The 21,209-nt window shown below is 38.0% G+C and overlaps 1 protein-coding gene across 3 annotated transcripts in view; it reads left to right on the top strand.

The window, feature by feature from the left end:
• Positions 1–21,209, top strand: part of FYB1 (FYN binding protein 1) — a 60,933-nt gene that overhangs the window by 2,232 nt on the left and 37,492 nt on the right. For 2 of the 3 annotated variants that reach the window (XM_072359462.1, XM_072359461.1), the window contains exon 2: positions 15,475–16,621. In XM_072359462.1, coding sequence (XP_072215563.1) covers positions 15,475–16,621 — 1,147 coding nt within the window. Of the gene's footprint in view, positions 1–10,329; positions 10,464–15,474; positions 16,622–21,209 lie in introns of those variants that run through there. The other variant, XM_072359463.1, reaches the window with a different exon arrangement.

Below are 21,209 nucleotides of genomic sequence, written 5' to 3'. Positions count from 1 at the left end.
ACAAACAAACCCTGCCTGTTTATAAGTGGTTACACTAGATATTATTCAGCAATTCAGGGCAATATCACTGAAATTCACCACTCCTAAGCACTTTTAAGAATTATATGCTGGAAGTTTGTGTGGAGCACACCATTATCAAATGCCAACTCACTGACAGTAATGACCTGGAAAAATAGAAAGGGAAAAATGGTAGATGAATTATCTGGGCAGCTCCAGCAGCACAAAAGAAGTCTCTCTTCCTCTCCTGGGGTCTGTATCTTAGCTATGGAGAAAAACATTGATGAGGAGTATTATTGATTCCTTTTGGTCAGCCTCCAAGAGCAGCTGTGATGGATCATCTTTATGTAGCAGCCCTCAAGAATAAACAGTAAGAATATAGGTGTACCTTAGCCTAACACTAGTGCTTTTCTCCTTCCTGCTACTCATCTCCCCACTACAGTAAGTAGCTAATCTACCTTCACAATCAATAGATCCTGTGTGATCGATGAGTTTCATAATAGCCCATCCTTTAATGGATGCCCATCTGACTTACCTTTCAATCTAGCTACAGCTCGGCAAAGAGTTGGCAATGTAAACAGTGGAAAAATGGAAAATATATTTATGGGCCTGCAATGTATCTAATATGCAGCAATGTGCTGCAGCATACGTGGCACTTTGGAAATCAGGGCTTGCAGCTGGCACAACTCAGCATCAAGAAGCCTCTCCCCTTCTCTTCCCCATTTTGTTTGCCCCATCACTAGCACTTCAGTACTTGGAGCGGAAAGTCTTCTATTTATCATGGATGCTGGCCACTGTGAGGAGACAGCAAAACTAAAATTGACTCTGACAAATTAGATTTCCACTTCTCATTTGCACATAGCCTGCAGCCAGCAGATTCAAGTGCATGCAAATAATAGAAAAAGTAAGTTACTAAATTAATAAGATTGAATGGAAGTAGAAATGGAAATGAGAAGCATGGAAAAACAAGCTGCAAAAAAAGGGAAAATACAATCGGACTTTTTTTCCACTGAGGGAAATCAAATGCTGGGACAGATCTACATGACAGCAGCACATCCATCCTTACAGGTAGTCAGAATTCAGTGAAGATTTGTTAAGTATTGTTCCTGTTCTGAGCAGAAAGCTGGACAAGACAACCCACTGTACCTAAATTATCGAGGCTGTTTTGCAATGAAAGCGATCCTTCCATTAGAGGTCACTGTTGTGCAAGAACGGCACAGCACCACAGGAAAAAAAAAAAGCAAAATAATTTCAGAGAGAAAGTGATGCGTGGAGTAGTGTTCCTTTCCATCTGACAGCTGAAATGTGACATACGTCTTTCTCAGGACAGGTGAACAGTGGAAGAGGGGAAACATAGCCCAACCACATCTCCTGAGCTTCCTAGTTATCATGTGCCAGCTAGGGGTTAAAAGTAACAGTGCAATGATAGCAGAGAGGGAAGTCTCGGGGAAAAACAAGCAAACAAACCAAAACAAAAGAAAAATGGAAGAGTAGGACCAGAAGGAAGAATTCTTATTTAAAGATAAAATGTGGATGTGTCAGCTGGCACTCTTATGCAGACAGAGTATGCATCCTCTACAAAAGCTGAAAGCCAGAAGGAATTAAAGGATTTTTTTGGAAAGGCGGGAAGTGGGAGCGGGGAGAGGGCAGGTTCCACCATAGACTGGCAGTAACTTTGAAGCCAGCAAACTTTGTAACCTACCTGCGACCATCTACAAGCATCAAAGTTCACTGGTAGTAAAAAAAAAAAAAAAAAAGCCTTTGAAATCCCAAAGAACTTGTCCATAGAAAAGGTGTTAGTATTATGCAAATCTTAGGCAAAAGTGCATACATAAATTTTTGTTGAAGCTTTGTTTCTAAAATCATTTAGATTAAAGTGGATTTTCATTTTTAGTTATGATTGTCTTTGATGTGAATTCCTGTGGAAACATTCCTGAAGTTAGTTTATGTTTTGAAATGTTTATTGTGGGATTGCTATTTAGCCTATGTCATATAGATGTCAAAAGCTGTACTAAACTAAGAAATCATATACATGTTTTTATTTTTAATTAAACTTCAACATTCTGAACGTTGCCTGATTTCTTTTCTGGCAATCTTAAAAAGTGTGTTGGTCACACTACAAGCTTCACACTTACAAAAAAAAAAGTAAAAAAAAAAAAAAAAAAAAAAAAGTTTTGAGGTTCAAGTAGTATTTTGAAAACTATCAGAAATATAATATTATATATATATGTATTATATATATATAGTATTTTGAAAACTATCAGAAATATAATAAGCTTATTTGGCAGACATTGTGATAGGGCACTGGTTAATAGAAGGAAGGAGAACAAGGGTTCTGCCCATATGTGCCACAGAAATTATATTCTGTATGTATTTTGTTTGTTCCTCTCTAACAAGTGCAGCTGTCCTGAAGCTTTGTTTTTGAATAGTGTTCTCCAGCCCTCCTTCTCCTTCACTGCAGCACCAGCTTAAGGGACTTCTCATACACTCACTCCTCTCATGCTGTTATTCTAAACCTGTGTCTCTTTGCATTGCTGGTATAAACATGCTGTTGTGTAACCTCAAGCAGTAAAACAATCGGTACTGAAAAGCAGCTCCTTTCCCATGCCTTATTCCTTCTTTCTTTTTCTTTCCTTGAATATCTTCAATCTGCATCTTTTCAAATATATATGATATAGAACAGTATTCAGCAGCAAACCTGAGGGGATATGGGTGAGGAAATGCTTTATGTATTAAAACTTCCCCTTTATGAACATCACAGCTTTTTTGTTAAACAGTTTACATGTGTAATTGTGGGGTATCCTGTGCCACACAGCAACACTGAGAAAGTCTTATTTATTTCCTCAGAAAGAATTACTAGCATGACTGCACACCACAACAGCAAAAGCTCAGTTTTTCTATTGTGAATTTTCCACTGATGTTGTTAAACTGCTTACTTACAGGAGAATTTGCAGAAACTATGCACAGGATGAGTGGCAAACAAATGATGATTTAGAAGTAGAATGCTGCAAGAAAGCATGCAAGGCTGCTTACTGACATCCAAACTCTGTTTGCCCAGCAGCAGTAACCTCATGCTTCTATCATACATGCTCCCTTCCATAAGCCTAAACATTGATCCTGGGTTGTCATCTTCCTACTTTACAGTTAACACAACCAGGGATCCTAGTCTACTGTCTACTTTCTAGTAAAGCATCTTTAGCTCTGCAAAAGAAAGATTCTTAAGTGTATACCATGGATTGAATCTTTGCCCTATGACAGGCCTAGCCCCCTTATCCCACGCTTCCCCTGTGGAAAGCCAGAAGAGAAGTAAGGAGGAGTTGTTGCTCAATTGAGATAAAAAAAACAAAAACAAAAACAAAAACAAAAACTGCTTTATTAAAAATGATGAAGAAATGTGGGATAGTGCAATATAAAAGGAATAATGAGTAATAAATCAAAAAAATTGGAATGGGAACAACCATGCTGCCTGGCAATATGAAGAAGAAAATGGATGTCCTTAGATCCAGAAGGACTGGGGCATTTTAGGAACTGTAGCTCTTCTTTTGCAACTGTCCCAATTCCATCATGATACCTCTGGAAAACCATGACACTGTATCCTGTTTCTCAGTCATGTTTCACTATGCTTCAATCTTGATCCTTCACTCTCAGCCATCACTCAGTCTCCCTGCACTAACTGAGCTCAAAGAACAGGCTGAAAAAACAGATATCTGGAAGTCCGACTGCAGAGTCCATAGTTACAGCTAGTCTGCTGATGAGTAATAGCTACATGTTTGAAGGCACTGTTCAGCCATGTAATAAGCTCTCATGACATAAGCTCACTAACAATTACTTGTATGGAGGCACATTGTTCTGAAGTTTAGATGTGGAAGAGGTAGCTTCTGAGTAGAAACAACTACAGGCAAAGCTGAGTCACTGTTGTTTCTCATTTCAAAGTAGATAATGTAGTTCCAGTAGTTTTTACCAATTGCTTTGTGTGTGTTCACATAGCTTATAAACTTGAGAGCAGAGAGTCTTTAAAGTCATTAAGTGCTGCTGAAGGACAAAATCCATATAATCATAGAATCATGGAGTCACCAAGGTTTGAAAAGACCTCCAAGACCATCTAGTCTAACCATCCACCTACCACCAATATTTTCCTTCTAAAAGTACTGTGTGCTTTTCCATTTCTGACATTCACGAGTCAGACGGAGATACTAACATCAGCATTATTTTTGAAGAAGCTTCTCAATCCAAAGGACAAGAAACTGAAAGGGTTTCCTAAGAGACAGACAAAAATATCTGAAGCTCAATCTGCAGTGCTTGGTTGTAAAATTAGTTCCTGCTAAAATTAGCTCCTGCATTTCTCAACCACTGAGAAGTTTGTTATTAAAAGATTAAGGATGACACTGAAATTTTTGTAAATACTCAAAAGAAGAGATATTATTGATATCAGAGATTGGTGTTACGTGGTATCTCCCTCAAGTGAATATGATGGTCAGTGAGCTCTACAGTGTAGTTATTGTTGGAGTTCTTGATTCTTTGGGATATTCCTGCCATTCAAGCAGAAGTAAAGGCATTTAAAAATGGAAGTAATATTTTTTCTTTTCCTTCTGTATCCAGGTCAACAGTGAATCAACAGGATTTGAATGTATTTCTTAAAACCTGTTGATGAAACAGCATAAATAAATAAATAAACAGACAGACAGACAGATAGATAAATCACTTTTTAGCCACGTGACTGCCTTGAAAATGTAATGTGACAAAATAGCCCAAGGTTTCATTGCAACATAAATAACTTTCCTATATATAATTCAGGTTAAACTGCAAAGCACCGAGTTTTTTAACTTGTCCTTTCTCCCATCATGTTTTAGAATACAACAGTTGTAACATAGCATATATTAAAAGGTTAAAATCCTAGACTGTGAGAAGAGACTCTGAAATTGCTAATGTGTCCTGATGGACAACAGGTTGGCAATGAGCCAGCAGTGTGCCTTGGTGGCCAAGAAGGTAAACAGGATCCTGGGGTGCATTAAAAGGAGCGTGACCAGAAGGTCAAGGGAGGTGATCCTCCCCCTCTACTCTGCCCTGGTCAGGCCTAACCTACTGCATCCAGTTCTGGGCTCCCTGACAGAAAAAAGACAGGGATCTCCTGGAGAGAGTGGATAGCCACAGAGATGATAAAGGGCCTGGAGCATCTTCTCTGTGAGGAAAGGCTAAGCAACCTGGGTCTGTTCAGCCTTGAGAAAATAAGATTGAGAGGATATCTTAATTATAAGTATCTTAAATGTGGGAATCAAATGGGCATGGCTAACCTCTTTTCAGCTATCTGTGGGAACAGGACAAGGGGAAATGGCCATCAACTGGAGCATAGGAAGTTCCACACCAATATGTGAAGGAACTTCTCCACAGTGAGGATGACAGAGCACTGGCATAGGCTGCCCAGGGGGTTGTGGAGTCTCCTTCTCTGGACATATTCAAGACCCACCTGGAAACCTCCCTGTGCAGCCTGCTGTAGGGAGCCTGCTTCACAGGGAGCTTGGATTTGATCTCTTCAGGCCTCTCCTAACCCTTACAATTATGTGATTCTGTGATTATACTAAATAATATTATCACTGAAACTCAAAAAATTCAACTTGAGCCTTCATTTTCTCTGTTCTACATGTTTTCAAATTCAGCCATACATGTTACAGGTACTTACATGAGAGCACCTAAAGTGTAAATTAACATCAGTTGCATAACATTAAAATATTTTTTTTGTCTTGACTTTGTCAGGGATTACTTGACTTTGCAAAATCGATTGTGAATACTGTTTTTATTTTTTTGTTAAATAAATATCTTTTTTAAAGCAAAAGTAGGCTGCTTACCATTAAAATGACTTGGACACTTGCTATCAAATGTGTCCGATATTGCAGTTTTAATTCAATGACAAGGAAAAGAAAAAAAATACAATGATAAAAAATCACATAACATCAACAAGGCCTAAGTTGTTAGTTCCCGGTTATTGTCTTCAAAGGTTTAAGGGAGAGATTTTGAAGAGTAAAGGCCCTTTGCTACCATCTGGGAAAAGCTCATGGCAAATGAGCTAGGTAATACCTGAAGGGTCACAGATATCTGCTGCAAGTCTTCTGCTCAGAAAGGCAAAGAGTGAGAGCAGGACCTTGCTTGGAGCTGGGATGTTTTTTTAGGAAACGTGGGATTCTGTTTTGCTTCTCCAAACTAAAAACAGATGAGCTGGCAGGTGTTCAACATGTGAAAAGCGTGAGAAGTTTGCATGTGAAGGCCTGGGGAGCCCAGAGACACCTCCCACAGAGTTTGCACAACTGTTGTGAGTGATTTGCATGTTCTTGAACATTTTTTTGTCTTCCCAGGCAGAGGTGGAGAAGGACATGTTGAGGAAAAAGGGAAGTTAGGGGCATTTTGCTAAGGATGTCTGTTCCTCTTGCTTTTCCACTTCTTCTTCCTGCTGGTAACAGCAGCTGAGGGCATGCTGAGGGGAAAGCCAGGCCAAATAGTTCCCCACCAAATCATTTATACTGGGGTATATGTGGGAGGCAATTGAATAACTTCTGTGTGAAAGCTGGTTCCTCCCTCATGTCCCAGCATATGGTGGGTGGGGGGAACTGAGGGAGCACAACTTTGTGAGGAGAGACAAATGTCTGTCCACCCTTCCCAGCTGTCCTCTCCCCACACAGAATACCCCTGCCCAATTCACTGTAGCTGTGCCATGCTCCTCCACCCTCCTTCTTATCCCATTTTCTTTAGCCTTCTCCTCGCCTACTGATTCTAGCAGCTTCCTGCCTTGCATGCTTTACCAAGATGGCTCCCAGGCCTGCAGACAGGACATCTGAACTTTCTCCTTCCCATGAGCCCAGAGCTCACCACTGAAAAACAGCACTCAGCTTCATGCGCATCACCTGCTATTTAGCTCATCAAACTATCTAATCAAGCTTCCGGCAGTGCCCCTCAGCAAGGCATGAACTGTGGTGTGTGGGAAGTTAGGGGCAGTATGATGCATCTGAGCATGTCAGGATTGCTGTCTATTACAGTAGGGCCTGAACTATCAAGAGAGTTTTTCTGGTGCCTGTGGACAGTTTAGAGAAGGCCCAGCATTCCCACATAGTCCATCTAGAGAGAGGTTCTGCATCTAAGCACAGATTTTGCCTTCAAGGAAAAGTTTCTTAGGGTCTGAGCCAACAGATCTCAGGTCAAGCTATAAAAGAGAAGTATTTCTGTCTTTTCAAATGTAATATTTATTTATTTATTTATTTGTACTGCAGGGGCTTTACATCAGCTTTTGATGTTCACTGGAAGACCTATGCTCTGGAAGGAGTGGTTTAGTGCAGTGCTTACAGCCAAGCTGATCCACAAGGCTTGCACATGACTGTGATACTCTGGGCTTTCCTCCATGGCATTTTCTTTATGAAGTTTAACTGGCACTGTCATCATCTTTTGCCTTCTTTCTTCAGTTTTCAAAATCTGTCTTCCATTAGTATAAAAAGGTCTTGAGATGGTAATAATATTCAACACTTACAAGGTTACAAGGATTTAATTATGGCAGTCTGAAAGAACCACAACATCAACTTGATGCACTTTCAGAGAATCCTGCCTGTCAGCTGTCCACAAATAGTATCTGGGAAGCCCAGCTGTTGCTGTATGTGTGACAATGCATTTAGACATGAGACAATGCCGTTAATTTGCTCATGACCACATCAAACTTCTGTCAGAAATACTAAAACCACTCTCAGATATCAGCGTTGTGGAATTGGAGTAGCACACATTTCAGGAAGTCTGGCCCCATCTTGCAGACACAAAGATAACACAGACTGCTCTAACAAGAAATGTAGCAATAAAAACAGAAGCTCCTGCCAGTGTTCATGAATATCAAATTTCTACTGAAAACCAGGTACTTTCCAAAATGACTCTGTAACTGGATCATAGCTGTGGTTACCTGTCATGGGCAGCAGCAGTATGGCACTTGCTCTCAGCACTGACTCCCACAGTTGGCACAACAGGTCTAAGCAGGCATATTAACTCATTGCCTTGTCTTTTGACTGTGGTAAAATTGCTGAAATGTTATCTCCCAGGAGTGGCATGTGACTAGATAACCCCGTGAGAAAAGGAGCGTGCAACAGATTTTCAGTAGGAAATATACATAATCTCTTCTCCTGAGCCTGGTCTGCCACTAGGTGGCAAAAGACCTATGGGAGTTATGAAGACACAGGAAGACGGGCTTCTGAGAAGCAACTGAGTTGTCTTTCTCAAGCGCTCAACGCATATCTGCATGCATTTTACAATAAGGATGGAACAATTTTTCCCCTTTTGTCTTTTGTCTACTTATGATAAATTAAATTACTAAGCAGCCACTTTTCCCAAAGATATGTGGAAACCAAAATTTGAGTAAATGCTCTATTAACAAAAAGCACATAAGACTGCAGTGATAAATTTTGCACCTGAAATTTTAGAAAGCCGTTGTTATACTGGGCTTTAGATGCCAGTTTTGGTCTACACAGATTCTGTAATGGCATGCTTCTGTACAAGAAAGTGCTAACTTTTTTTGATATGTTTGTCGTGCTTAAATCTGCGAGGTTGTTGTTTCTTCTTCTGCTTCTGGTTTTGCAGAAAGTAGAAAAAGGAAAGTATAAAACAGATCCCGTGTGCTTTCAGGATTGCAGTTCATGTTCTTTAAGATATTAATTCCTTCAGATTCTTTCTTCAGATAAAAATAGTCAATTCCCCCAAAGTACTCGGAAACATTCTCCTCTACGTGGAAAAATCAGGGGGGGGGGATCCTGGAAGCTGTTGCACCTGCAAGTATAAAATGAATCCTACACATTGTAGATGAGCAATGGTCACAGCAGTTTTGCAGCCTAAACTGTGATTTTCAGTGTTTTTGTTGCAATTCATTTTTTTCTTTGTAGCATTCTATCAATTAGGAATGTCTTTACAACTGTGCAGCGGATGAAAGAGAAAACAGGAACTGTCTAGCACTCAAAGCTGCAAACAGGAGCTCATTCTTTGATCACTGTATGGTTTGCCTGATACTATGAGCCATGCCTTGCAGTAGTGCTTACCAGTGTGAAATGACTACCTTGTTGCATATAGAACCGCAAACAGCTGTGCAGACTACCAAATAGAATAGCAAGTTACAAAGTCCAATCTGCTTTAATATTAACAATAAAGGCTTCATCATTTGTGATGGATATGTATTTTCACAAATAAATAAGATTTTATTAATGAAATACAGGCCATCGTAGAATGAATATTGCTCAGAACTGCATTTGTCTTGCTAAGAAAAAAAAAACGTTGATGCAATAAAAAAAAAAAAAAACTGTTTTCATTGGCAAGTGACAAATACAGATAAAGCAGTAGTATTTTTTTCTCAGATAAGCTTCATTCAACACTCTAATAGGCTTCTGAACTAGCTAAAATAGAAATGTTTGTAAAACCAATCCAGAAATGTCAAGCACATCCAGTGCTTTAATTAGACATTCAAAAACTTAAAAAATGAGGAAGAACCAAACAACATCTAGTGAAGCTCAAAGACAAATTTTTTCAACTTCAATCTCATTACCATGCAGAGCTGCAGAAACTTCACTAAGCTCTGTTTAGCAGAGGCTTCTGCCGTTATGGTTTGGATTTATCTTCAGCACAAGCACAGGTTTGGAGTTTCCCATAAAGCTCATTTTCTCAGTATCAACTTTCTTATTCTACATCATACTTTAAAGTCTTTGGTTTGTGTAGTAAACTGAGAAGCAAAGGGTTAAAATAAAATAAAATAAAATAAAATAAAATAAAATAAAATAAAATAAAATAAAATAAAATAAAATAAAATAAAATAAAATAAAATAAAATATGATCATAATTTAAAAACAACAACAAAAACACTGTTAAAGCAAAAGCTTTTGAAAAAAGATGGCCAGCAGAATGTCTTGAGAAACTACGGGCAAAAGTGGGGGCAAAGAAACATATTAGCTGACCTCCAGTTGATGAGTAGGAATGGATGCAGTGATTCTTGTTGGCAGGAGGTGGTTAGACATCATGACCCAAAAGGTCCACATGCATTGTCTAAGTTTTTAATTCCCACAAAAATATTTTCTTAAATATTGTTCTGTACAATTCAAGCTTGTATGTACCAGTATAGCTTCATGGGACTGCAGTATGGTGTAATCGAAAGCTGGAGCTCACAGTGCTCTTAGATATCATCTAATGAATATAGCTGGTGGCAGCAGCTGAGCAGTTTGAACACATTTTAGTTCCCTTTTCCTTTGCCACTTCTTGCTTAATATCCTGAGGACAGCAGCTTTTTTCTACTGGTCATGATAATGAAAACCACAAGCAAAGCCTCTCATAGGCAAACCCTCTCTGAGAAGAACTCCTCTCAGCAAACACAATAGGCTGCTAATGTGACAGACTCCTGTGGATTGTCTCATTGAGGGAGCCTATTTTTCTGCTTATATTAAAATACTGGAGAACTTTGGGAAGTCCAGGTAAATTGTACTTGTTTGTCTTATAAATAAAAATGCAAAGTTCAAGAAATATATTTATATATATGTATAAACAGTGCAAGATATTATATATGACCTTGTATAAGTGGAAATTCTAATTGTAAAATTTTCTTGCAACTAGTTGTTTGGCTGAAAAGTTGCCAAGTTGATGAGACTGCCTTTTCTCTCTTAAAGGTTTGTATTTTGTTGCCTGAGTTTTTACTAAAAGCAGCCCTACTTTAAGTGACATTTGCATGTAGAAGACTAAGCAAAATTAGAGGCAATTATTTTCTAGATAAAGTCATAAATCATCTAGCTACAACTCAGCCTAATCTTTTTGTATTATTTGTGGTTGTTGGTTTGGAGGTATATTTTTTTTACATATATCATACTCTGGATTGAGACATCAGTGTAAGTGTTTTTTGTAGTGGGTCATGGAAGATATTTTTGTTTCCAGCAGAGCTTCAGAACAGTATTTAATGGCTTAACACTGCACAAAACACCCTTTACAATCATATGGGACTTTGAAATTCTAGAAGTACTTGTAGGAATTTTTCAGTGGCAAGAACGTGAGGTTTGTTTTTTTTCTTGAGATTCAGACAAGTTACATTAGCTTTCGTAGAATTATCAGAATCAAATTAAGGATTTTTATAAGGATGTCGCTGCATGCAGAACAGAATGGAAGAATTACATTGTTCTCATTTTTTATGCAACATTATGGATTTGGTTTTAGGACTGCATGAAAGATGATAAAACATTACAAGGGAGGGAGAAAAGAGGTTTAGTGGAATACAAAGTGGAAAAGATATGGAATACCGTGTAGTCATGTTGTCTAAGTTTGACAACCACATTTGTGTGTATGTGCTACTTTCATCTGCTGACATCAGATATTTTAAAAGATTTTATCAAGAGGACATAGAGGCTGTTGGTCTTTTCCAAGGAATCCCATAGATTTCCATCTATCCTTTCCATCATAAAGGTCTGCCTTTCAAGAAAAGCGAAGAGAATAACTGCCACCCCTTTCAGTATTTCCCGTCTGAAATGTAGGGCTTGTTACTTTGCAATCATTGCATCTGCCATTCTTTCTATTTGAGCAGGTGCTGTCTTTGCTTTTCACATTTCTGCTATGCATGTCTGTAGGTACATAATATTGCAGTATATTGACTCCACTTACCAAATGTTGAACCCATAATCAAAAGAAGCCTTACTTAACGAGTTATTACAACTAGAATCAAGACAAGTAACTTGGAAATTATTAATCTTTTCTGGAAATAATAATAAGTGATGTACAATGGTAATTTTGAAGTGTCTCTGTCTGGAAAAAGAAGCAGTCAAGCAAAATTTAGCACTAGGATTTTATGAAAACAGCTAAACACCCTCAATCCTTTAACTTCTGTAGAACCTAAATTAGGCTTTTATGTTTCCAACTGATTTTCAGATCTGTATTTATCTTTAATTTGCATTAGTCATTTTCTTTACCTTTTTCCCCCTGTACCTTATGCATTATATCTTGACCGTGAATTAGAGCCCAATTCCTTCAGTGGTTAGCAGCTTTTGTGATTTTTTCACAATAACAGAGTACATAAGTATGCACACTTTTATTCTTAAAATGTTATCTTTGTCAATTTTCTTTTGTTACTTTCTAGAAAATTCAGCAATACTTGATTCTGTTTCAATACTAATAATTTTTAAAAACCTGCTTAAACCCTATCATTTCTTAATAGAAATAAAAAGTTAGAGGTGAGAAGCAAAAAGAGTTCTTTCCCTTTATGAACCAGATCTAGACACCTTTTGAAGAAACTGCATGATTCCTTGTACCACCTACAGTAACACACATTTTATTTGCTGAACTAAAAACTGTATGCACACATCTGCTGATGCCTTCATTAATCCAGTGTTGCTATTTACTCAAAGAAAAAGCAACCAATAATGGTAAATAATGGTGAATTGCACTTTTAATTAAAATTCAATGTAATCTCTTTGAGGAATTCTGTACAAATGCATGTTCATATCTATGTGGGTCCTATCTGAAAGAACTGGAAAATGGGAAAGTACATTTATGCTAAAGTCCTTCATCTACACATGGGAACCAAAACCAGAGTATTTTTCTAGATATGAGTCAAGCACATTTAAATGCATCCAGCTCCTTGCAAAGAAATTCTTACTGTTTACCTTGTGCTGCTTCCAATTCAGTTCAGAAGGTGAAAGATTAGAAATATTCTGTATTAAGTCTCCTAAGAGAATGCAAACAGAAAGTTCCAAATATTACCTAAGTACTTCTTTCATGAGACTCCTCTGTCTAACATGCACATTGCACTTTGGGTAGGAACAATGGGGTAAACTTTATCCAGTTTCACAATCTTTTCAAGTTCCTGTTTCGTTAAGTACAACATATTGTATGTGCTAAGGGAAAAGGTAACTGCTGTCACTTCTGGGAAGGGAAATGCAGAAACAGCAAAGATCACCAATAAAAGATTCTCTTTATCCTTGTTCTCCATCTGTCTACCTGAGCATCTAGTCTGAAGCTTAGAATCCTCAATATGGCTCCTGTTATAAGTTTATTAAATCAGGAGATGATTATATACATTACAGAGAAGCCTAAGGATTTCTTAATTTCTTACTCTCCTTGGATTCTTAGAGTGCCACCATCACTACTTATTTTACATTTAACATTTACATTGTTAGCCCCTCTACATCTCTAGGAGCTCGTTTTTTTATGTTTGTAGATCTGTTTGATGAGAACAAGGTTTGAAATCTATTCACAGTACCAGAAAGACATTTTTTAAAACAAAACTATTGATTTGGTAGTCCTTACAGAAAATAAACACTCCTAACCAGGCAGTAGAGGATTGTTTATTGCCTTCAAAAGCCTGTATGATCAATTACGTAATTGATCATGTTTTTGCCATGATATAGAAAAGTTCTTAGAAACTGCACATCACAACAAGAAAACTTTCTTAAAAGCCATACTTCAAACTTCCAAAAACTTTATGGGCTGAATGTCTCTTATCCCAAACATTCACATTACTGTAGCTTAGCACAGAACACTTTCCTTAATTACAAATGGAAGAAATTGCAGAGGAATCAATTTATTCCTATATCTTTCAAAAGAAATAAGTTTCTATGATGGCCAAGCTATTGATTAGATTGTCAGTTACAAGTTCTGAATACTTAAAACACTGCGTTTCTGATTGTTTTCATTTTGCTACAGAAGTTTAAATAAATAAATAAATAAATAAAAATTAAAAATAATAATAATTATAAAAAATAGCATTAGTCCTGATTCAAGAGAGATCAAAGACAGAAGTTTTTGTTATTCTTTCTGGCTTTGAAGTTAATCTAGTTTTCTCACTATGTGGGTAAAATCAGTGCTTTGTGAGGCTTCATAAGAAAAATCTTGAATGACTAGTGATATGTATATGTGTACCTATGCAGTGTAACTGTGTGTGTGTGAGAGTGAGAGTATGTATAGCAACCAGCAGTAGATAGCTTAAGCCTGATAATCTCCATGGTAAATATGTGCTTCCTCCCTTTCCAACAAGAGAAAAAGAGAGAATTAAGTACTCTGGGGATAGTTTTCATACTGTTTTGACTGCTTTTCTTTTAGCACATAGCTAAAAGAAAGACAGTAGTTCTGTAATACAATGCAGTTTGGAAAGACTGAATTTCTTGGTGATACTGAAAGACTGGAAAAGTTAACTTTATGTTGTAGAAGTCACAAGTGAAACTACTCCAACATATCAGGAAATTCAACATGATAAAACCAAACAGATGGCAAAAGGAGTAGACAACCACAGTTCAGAAGATCTTGTTAATGAAGTTAAATCATTACTGAACGCTCACTGAAACCATACTGGCTGAAGACACAGTTCATTTGTTGATCTTATTCTAAAAAGTTTTTTCAGACCATTATGTACTGTACTGGATAGTGATAATCTTTGTTTCCAAACAAAGAATTCAGAGTGGTTCCTATCTATAACATCCCTGCTTCATAACATTAGTTTTACATTTTTATCTTCCTTCATAAAATGGATCTTAATTAGTACAAGCTATGAATCAGTTCTGACACCACTGTCTGCTGGCAAAGGAGCAGCCCCTGACATCTGTAAAACTAGAGTGGACTCAGGCCATTACAGTGTGACCACCTCACTTCCCTTTGCTCAGATCTTCTGTTGCACTGTGTAACAGCTACACTGAAACAAACTGTATTCAGCTTTTATTCACAGTTCATATTGAAGGCTGAAAGCTCTTAAAAAGGACTGTCCAATTCAAACACTTTCTAATGAAACTGAGTTTTACCCACTTTCAACTGTTCATCTTCTTCCCTTTCTCTTTCTTGCAGTACTTTTGCTTACTTATTGTCATTTCTTCCTATTTTGCTCCATGTATTTTCACTTTCAGTCTACCCATGCACAGTGTTTATCAGATACAAAATGGAGAACAGAAACATGGACAAAGCAGGGGAAGATGTGGGGTAGTAGGGAAGCAACTTGCTGAGAAGGGAAAGAAAATCTGACACACAATCCCTCCAAAACAGAAGACTGTCTGTTTATGCAACTTTCAGTTCTCCAAAGATCTGGTGTGAGTAACACTATTCTGATGTATTGTCCAGATTCCAGTGTATTCTACGCTTCTAAGCATAGGATACTCGTATCTTCAGGAATAGTTTAATTTTGAAGTTGAGGATATCTTCATGTAAATATATACTAGGTGTTTACTTCCTAGTTTCAGAAATAATCAGAAATCATGCTGTGAACGAAAGAAGCAGAATGAACACTGTCTGAATGCAGAACCTGTAGGGAAAAATTTAAAAAATTATATAACCACAGCATGGATACAACAAAATGCTTAACTTTACTAACCCTACAGGAAGATGTGCTACACTATCTCCACAGCCAATCAGCAGTACTACAAGCGTCAGACCAGGAAATTCTTTAAAGTACAGTATGTGTGAACATTTCAACTGACACTTTCTCATTGTTTCTTTTTCTTTGTCATTTCTCTATGCCCATAGGATGGAAAGGCAAATGTGAAGTCACTCATGGCGAAGTTTAACGTGGGTAACAGCCCCTCAGAGGATGTTTCTGGCAACATTCGACTCTCTAAAGTCACAGGACAACCAACCCATTCAGGATTACAAACAAGGAAAGCAGTGTTTGAGAAATTTGCAAGTCAAGGAAATGCAGCTTCTACTTCAGGATCCAGTGTTTCTCAAAAACCTGCTCATTCTAAGCCTCCTCTGGCAGTCAAGCCTTCAACTGAAGATAAGACAGAGAAGGATCCAAAGCCCCCATATTTGAAACCAGTGGGGCAAAAGTTTGGGGTTCAACTTCAGGCAACTAATCGGGAAAGTGATGGAAAAGCTGGGTACACTAAAGCCCCTACCAAAAGCAGTGACACGGCAAAAGAAGAGCCAAAGCCTCTGTATCCAAAACCTGCAGGGAACAAGCTTCTTAATTCAGCTCCTCAAGAGAAGGAAAAAAGGCCTCTGGGAACAAAGCCAAATTTTAATTCCGAAGCACAAGAGAGTGAAGAGAAAACATCTTTTTCAAAAGTAGCTGGAGTTAAGGAAAAGTTCATGTCTGCCACACAAGATGATCCCAAACCTTCTTTCTCCAAACCAGCTCTTGCACAAAAGCCTTCTCTAAACCATGCAGTTTCCCACAATGAAGACACCTCAAGTAAAAATGTTTTCCCACATAAAGGTCTAGCAGGCCCTAGACCAAATATGCATTCATTTAAAGCAAGAAAGGAAACGGATGAAAATAGTAACTGCGCTGCAGAAACTGCAGGCAGTCATTTTTCTAACATGGCTCTGAAACCTACTGGCCACTGGTCCAGCGCATCTCAAGGCACTTCCAAAAATGCAGAGGAAAAGACTGAAGAAAAGGGAGTGAGTGCCACCAGGAATATCTTTCTGAACAAAATCATCCAGGAAGAATCTGGTTTACCTCCTCCCAAGTTCCCTAAAACAAGCACAACGTTTGCTGCAGGAAGGTCGTTGGGTGGGTCAGATGAGAAGGATGACTGGGACAGGAGCTCGGGAGCTCCAAAACGGAAGTCTTTGCCCCCACTGTTCAAGCTGGGACCGCCCCCACAGAAGCCCAGCCGACCACCCAGCGTGGACCTGGAAAGATTCCAGAAGAGCATCCCAAGAGACAGTGAGTCCTCTATGTTCTTGCTTTAATTTCATTTCTACCCATTCCGCACTCAATTCATTTCAGGTGGAATCCTCCATTCTGTTCAAAAATAACACAAAACCTGTCCATCAGGGAACACTTAAATCCTTAATATATGCTTTTACCTGTTCTGGGCAGGACAGAAATTAAACTTGTATTATTTCTCTCTCAGCAACACATAGTGTAGGAGAAATATTTTCTGTATTGGGTTTATTTGTTTTTCAAAACTATAACTTGTAGCAGTGAGTCTGAGTACTTTTCACAACAGACACTGTAGTACTGACTTCCTATAACTGAAGTGTTGATGTTCTCTGTTCTGCTCTCAAACGAACTTCCTGAGCACATCTTGATATATATCTAAGTGATAGTAAACCTGTTGTAACCATACATTTTTTTCTTCTTCGACTTTCACAGTGACTAACCACATGGCCCTGCAAGCCACTGAGTTTTATAGTTTAGAACGTTAGAAAACTATGTACTTTAGAACACTACGCAAGGTTACAGTCAGCCATTCCCAGGAGGAGCTGCATGGATCTCATACCTAGATCTGAGCCTAGACTCTATAAGCATCTTTTTCTCCTTGTATTTTTTATTAGATTTGTCTGATTTCAATAGCATAGAAGTGTGTAGTGCCTGAGGTTCTGCTTCAATGTTTTTATGAAGAACCAAGCCTCCAAAATTTCTTATGGTTGTAATCCAGGCACAAATATTAATAGATTTCTGTAAAACTTGAGATTGTTTTGCATGTGATAATAGAGTATATGGATACATTTAAAATATACAGGAGTATATACATTTCTGCGAAGAATTGTAATTGCCATGACTCTACTACCGCAAAAAGTCTTACTTCAACAAGTTCCTTTCAACACGTAGGGCAAGTTGAAAAAAAAAAAAAAAAAAAAAAAGAAAAAAAGAAAAAAAAAAAAAAGAGGTAAGGACTAAATCAGCAATCCTCACTTCCAGCAGGAGCAACAGGATGCCAATTGCCATGCTTCTGTTCCAAATTATAGGAGCGCCTGAGGAGGCTCTTTCTCTTTTTGTTAGAGCACCAGGTACTGGTAATTATGATCACGTGAAAAAACTCTGGTTATATTTTTAAAATTAAACTTTTAAGCTTTATTCAGTGCTTATGGGAGAATCAAGGACAGAAACAAACAAAGAAATTACTCTTCTATTAAATTTTGAGGGCTATTCCCCTCCAACCCCCCCACCCCCCATTTATTTGTTTTGTTTTTTGCTTGTTTTGCTTGTATTTCTTAATGTACTATTACCTACATTGAGTCTGAGAAGCAAAGAATATGCTCAGGCTTCACAAACATTTTTTAGCTCAAATCATTTTATCCAGTTACATCCTACTACAAATTGTGTCAAGTGAAACACACAGTTAAGTGGTTTCTGACAGTGGGGGTCGTTTCACATTAACTGCATTAGTCTACCTCAAGCATCTCTCTTAGGTTAATTAAACAGATCAAACTTAGATTCTTAAGTTCCCAGGTAGGGAAGAGATATGCCCAATTACATCATTCAGCATCTGAAGAAACTGAAAACAGGTGTTCTGAAGAAATCCACAACCATCAGGTTAATTCATGTCAATTACTTGATATAAAATTTGATTTGAGCTTTCTGTGTTTAGAATTCAGCATTGCTTGTGTTTTGGCAGTTTTGGATGCACTCAAGACTGGACAAATTAAAGGTGTCACGATCAGATGAAAATTATCAGAGTTTATATGAAGACAAAAGGCCACAATAGAGTATGCATGTAGTTATATATTTTATTACTATTTTCACCTACTCAAAAATGAGGAGTTCATCAGTAACATAAAATGTACTGTCTTGTCAGCTGTCGTTCTGGGCAGCCTGATCTAGCAGCTGGCAACCATGCGCATGGCAGTGGGGTTGAAACTGGATAGTCATTATGGTCCTTTTCAACCCAGGCCATTCTATGATTCCATGATGTGATGATTCTGCTATATTTTTCTCGTTTTCCTCTGTCATCCTGTGTTTAAGGAAATGTTCTCTAAAACCCATTACCAGGGCCAGGTTCTGAAATGGTATAAATTTCTATATCTTTAAAATGAATATGTCAACTCACAACAGCTTAAACAGCCATCTCTTCGGCATAGAGCACTGTTAAGCATGGCTGTCCTTATTTTATTGTCCATAATTTTTCAAAGTGGAAAAGCAGCATTTTCAGCAATCAATATCTGAAAAGGTTTTAATTAAACAAAAGCAACTTGATCTTTGATAGCTAAAACTTTGGGTAATCCTGACCAAGCCTGAATCATGCAAAAATGTAAATAATTAAAAAATAATAATAGTTCAATTTTACTTCTAACCAATTAATGGTGAAAATTTCCTGTTTGTTAATTTTTTTAATTTCTTGTTTCACATACAATTATAGTGACAAAGTATTTTTTCTTTTTTTTCATTCTCTTTCTTAAATTGAAAACTAGAAATATTATTCTATGTATTTCAAATGAATTGTTCACATGAAAAAGGCTATGAAGATAATATCAGGGCTTCTGCTAGAATGAGAATCTTCAGTTGTCATTGACCAATAGGGGTACAGCCATTGGTTGGAATAAACAGCATGGGTTACAGGGCCAAAGATGGAGCTACCCAGTGTGGTGGTACCGGTTGCACTCCGGATATGTTAGAAATCACAAACCCAACTAAGTAGAACTGAGGGATCAGCCACAGCCTGCTCTATTTCACACTCTGGACCTGATCAAGAGTGAAAGATTTAGATATGATGTCTAGATATGAACATATCTGTTCATACTGACCTTGAACTTCAGCCCTTCCCTGTAGATCTGTGGACTTTGATGTTATGTTTGGCTTTTATTAATGCAGGTCATTTCTTTGTGACCAGATCAGTAGAATATATAGACTATGCAGAATACTTTTGGTGGAGAGACCTGGTGTTCTAGAATAAATCCTGAACAAGCTAGTTTCCAGTTTGACGGTTATTCACTACTGCTGGGTTTCTTGAAAACTTAAATGACAAAACCTGTCTGCTTTGGAAAGGCAGTTAAACCAAACTGCTTTTTCTTATTTTCTTTTTCTTTTCTCTTTTCACTGTCATTTCAGGACTGATAAGCACTAATTCTTTCTGCTCATTACTTTTTCCTAACAAACAGCAGCTTTGCCATGTTTGCTTTATTCTTTGCTGTGATTTACAGGCTAATCAAATGAAAAGCAAATGGAAAAGGCTTTCGTGTTCATCAGGATGAATTTCAGAGATCTAGCCTCTGGAGTGTTTAACGTTTTTTGTCTGTACTAATGCAAAATTTTAGACTGACAGTGTCTTTTTGTGAAGAGATAAGCTTCATACATGGCAACTGTTTAAGATGAGTTAGGGACATCAGCCTGGGGTGCAGAAAACCTTGTATTTATGGACTGAAGCCATGATTTTGAACTTGTCTTTCTCAAAAGCATCAGTTCACACCTTTCTTTTCTTTTTTTTTTCTTTTTTTTTTTTCAATTGTTTGCTTGCTATCCTTTCCCATGAAAGCTACTGTACTGTTTTTTTCTTAACAAAGTATTAATTGAGCACAAAATAACTTTATATACAAGGCTGAAATACACACCTTAGATGTAGTAGTTCTTGTTCACATGTAAGGAAAGGATTTAGACTGCCCACCAGTCCTGCATGAATATTATGGGTTGCTTGGCTATTGATTAGAAATTTTCATCTCATCCTGACAACACCCCTGCAGATACAAGTGCATTGCTGAGGCAAATTTGTTACTACTTTCCACTGCAGGCAGGTTTCAAAAATTTCCATTCTGGGCCTGTGAGTACATGGCTCAAGGGAGAAGCACAGAGCTGCATCGGGGGGGATCAGAGGGGTGTTAGGAAAAGGTTCCGCACCAGAAGGTGGTGGACAAGGAACGGGCTGCCCAGGGCAGCAGATACAGCCCCAAGCTGCTGGAGTTCAAGGGGCATTTGGACAACACTCTCAATCATAGAGTTTGATATTTGGGTACTCCTGTGAGGGGCCAGGAGTCCATTTCAGTGATCTTGCAAGTCCATTCCAACTCAGAATCATAGAATTATGATTCTAAATTTTTATGTCATGCCCCACTAAATCCATTTTCTCGAGATCTTACTTATCTCACATTAGAATCAGTAGGATGCATGTGCTTTCTACATTCAGGAAATAATACATTAATGTTTAATAACAAACATCCAAAGTTCAAACAGGGCTTTTTTAGAAAAATAAAGAAGAGAAACAAAGCCATTTTGCTGACATCTGTCCATGTGAGGCCACAGCACACTGTTGCTTTCAGAGAACTGCACCTGTGCTGACTTCAGTGGGTTCCTGCCAGTGCAGATGGCCACTCACATGAAGTCTGTAGAAGTCCCAGTGGTCTGAATTCTGCTAGAGAGAATATTTTGAGCAGGGGTGGGAGAAATGAAAGAAAACTGAGTCAAGGAGAAGATAATATAAACAAGAAAATTTATAATTTGGATAAAGGTAGTGTCACTGGCCCCATTGGGGCTCTGTTCTACAACATGTTGCATAACCACTCAGTGACACAGCTGCTTGTGTTGGGTAAAGCGACCA

Source organism: Excalfactoria chinensis, chromosome Z, assembly GCF_039878825.1.
Source record: "Excalfactoria chinensis isolate bCotChi1 chromosome Z, bCotChi1.hap2, whole genome shotgun sequence".
Lineage (NCBI taxonomy): Eukaryota > Metazoa > Chordata > Aves > Galliformes > Phasianidae > Excalfactoria > Excalfactoria chinensis.
This window is presented reverse-complemented; position numbering and strand designations above follow the sequence as displayed.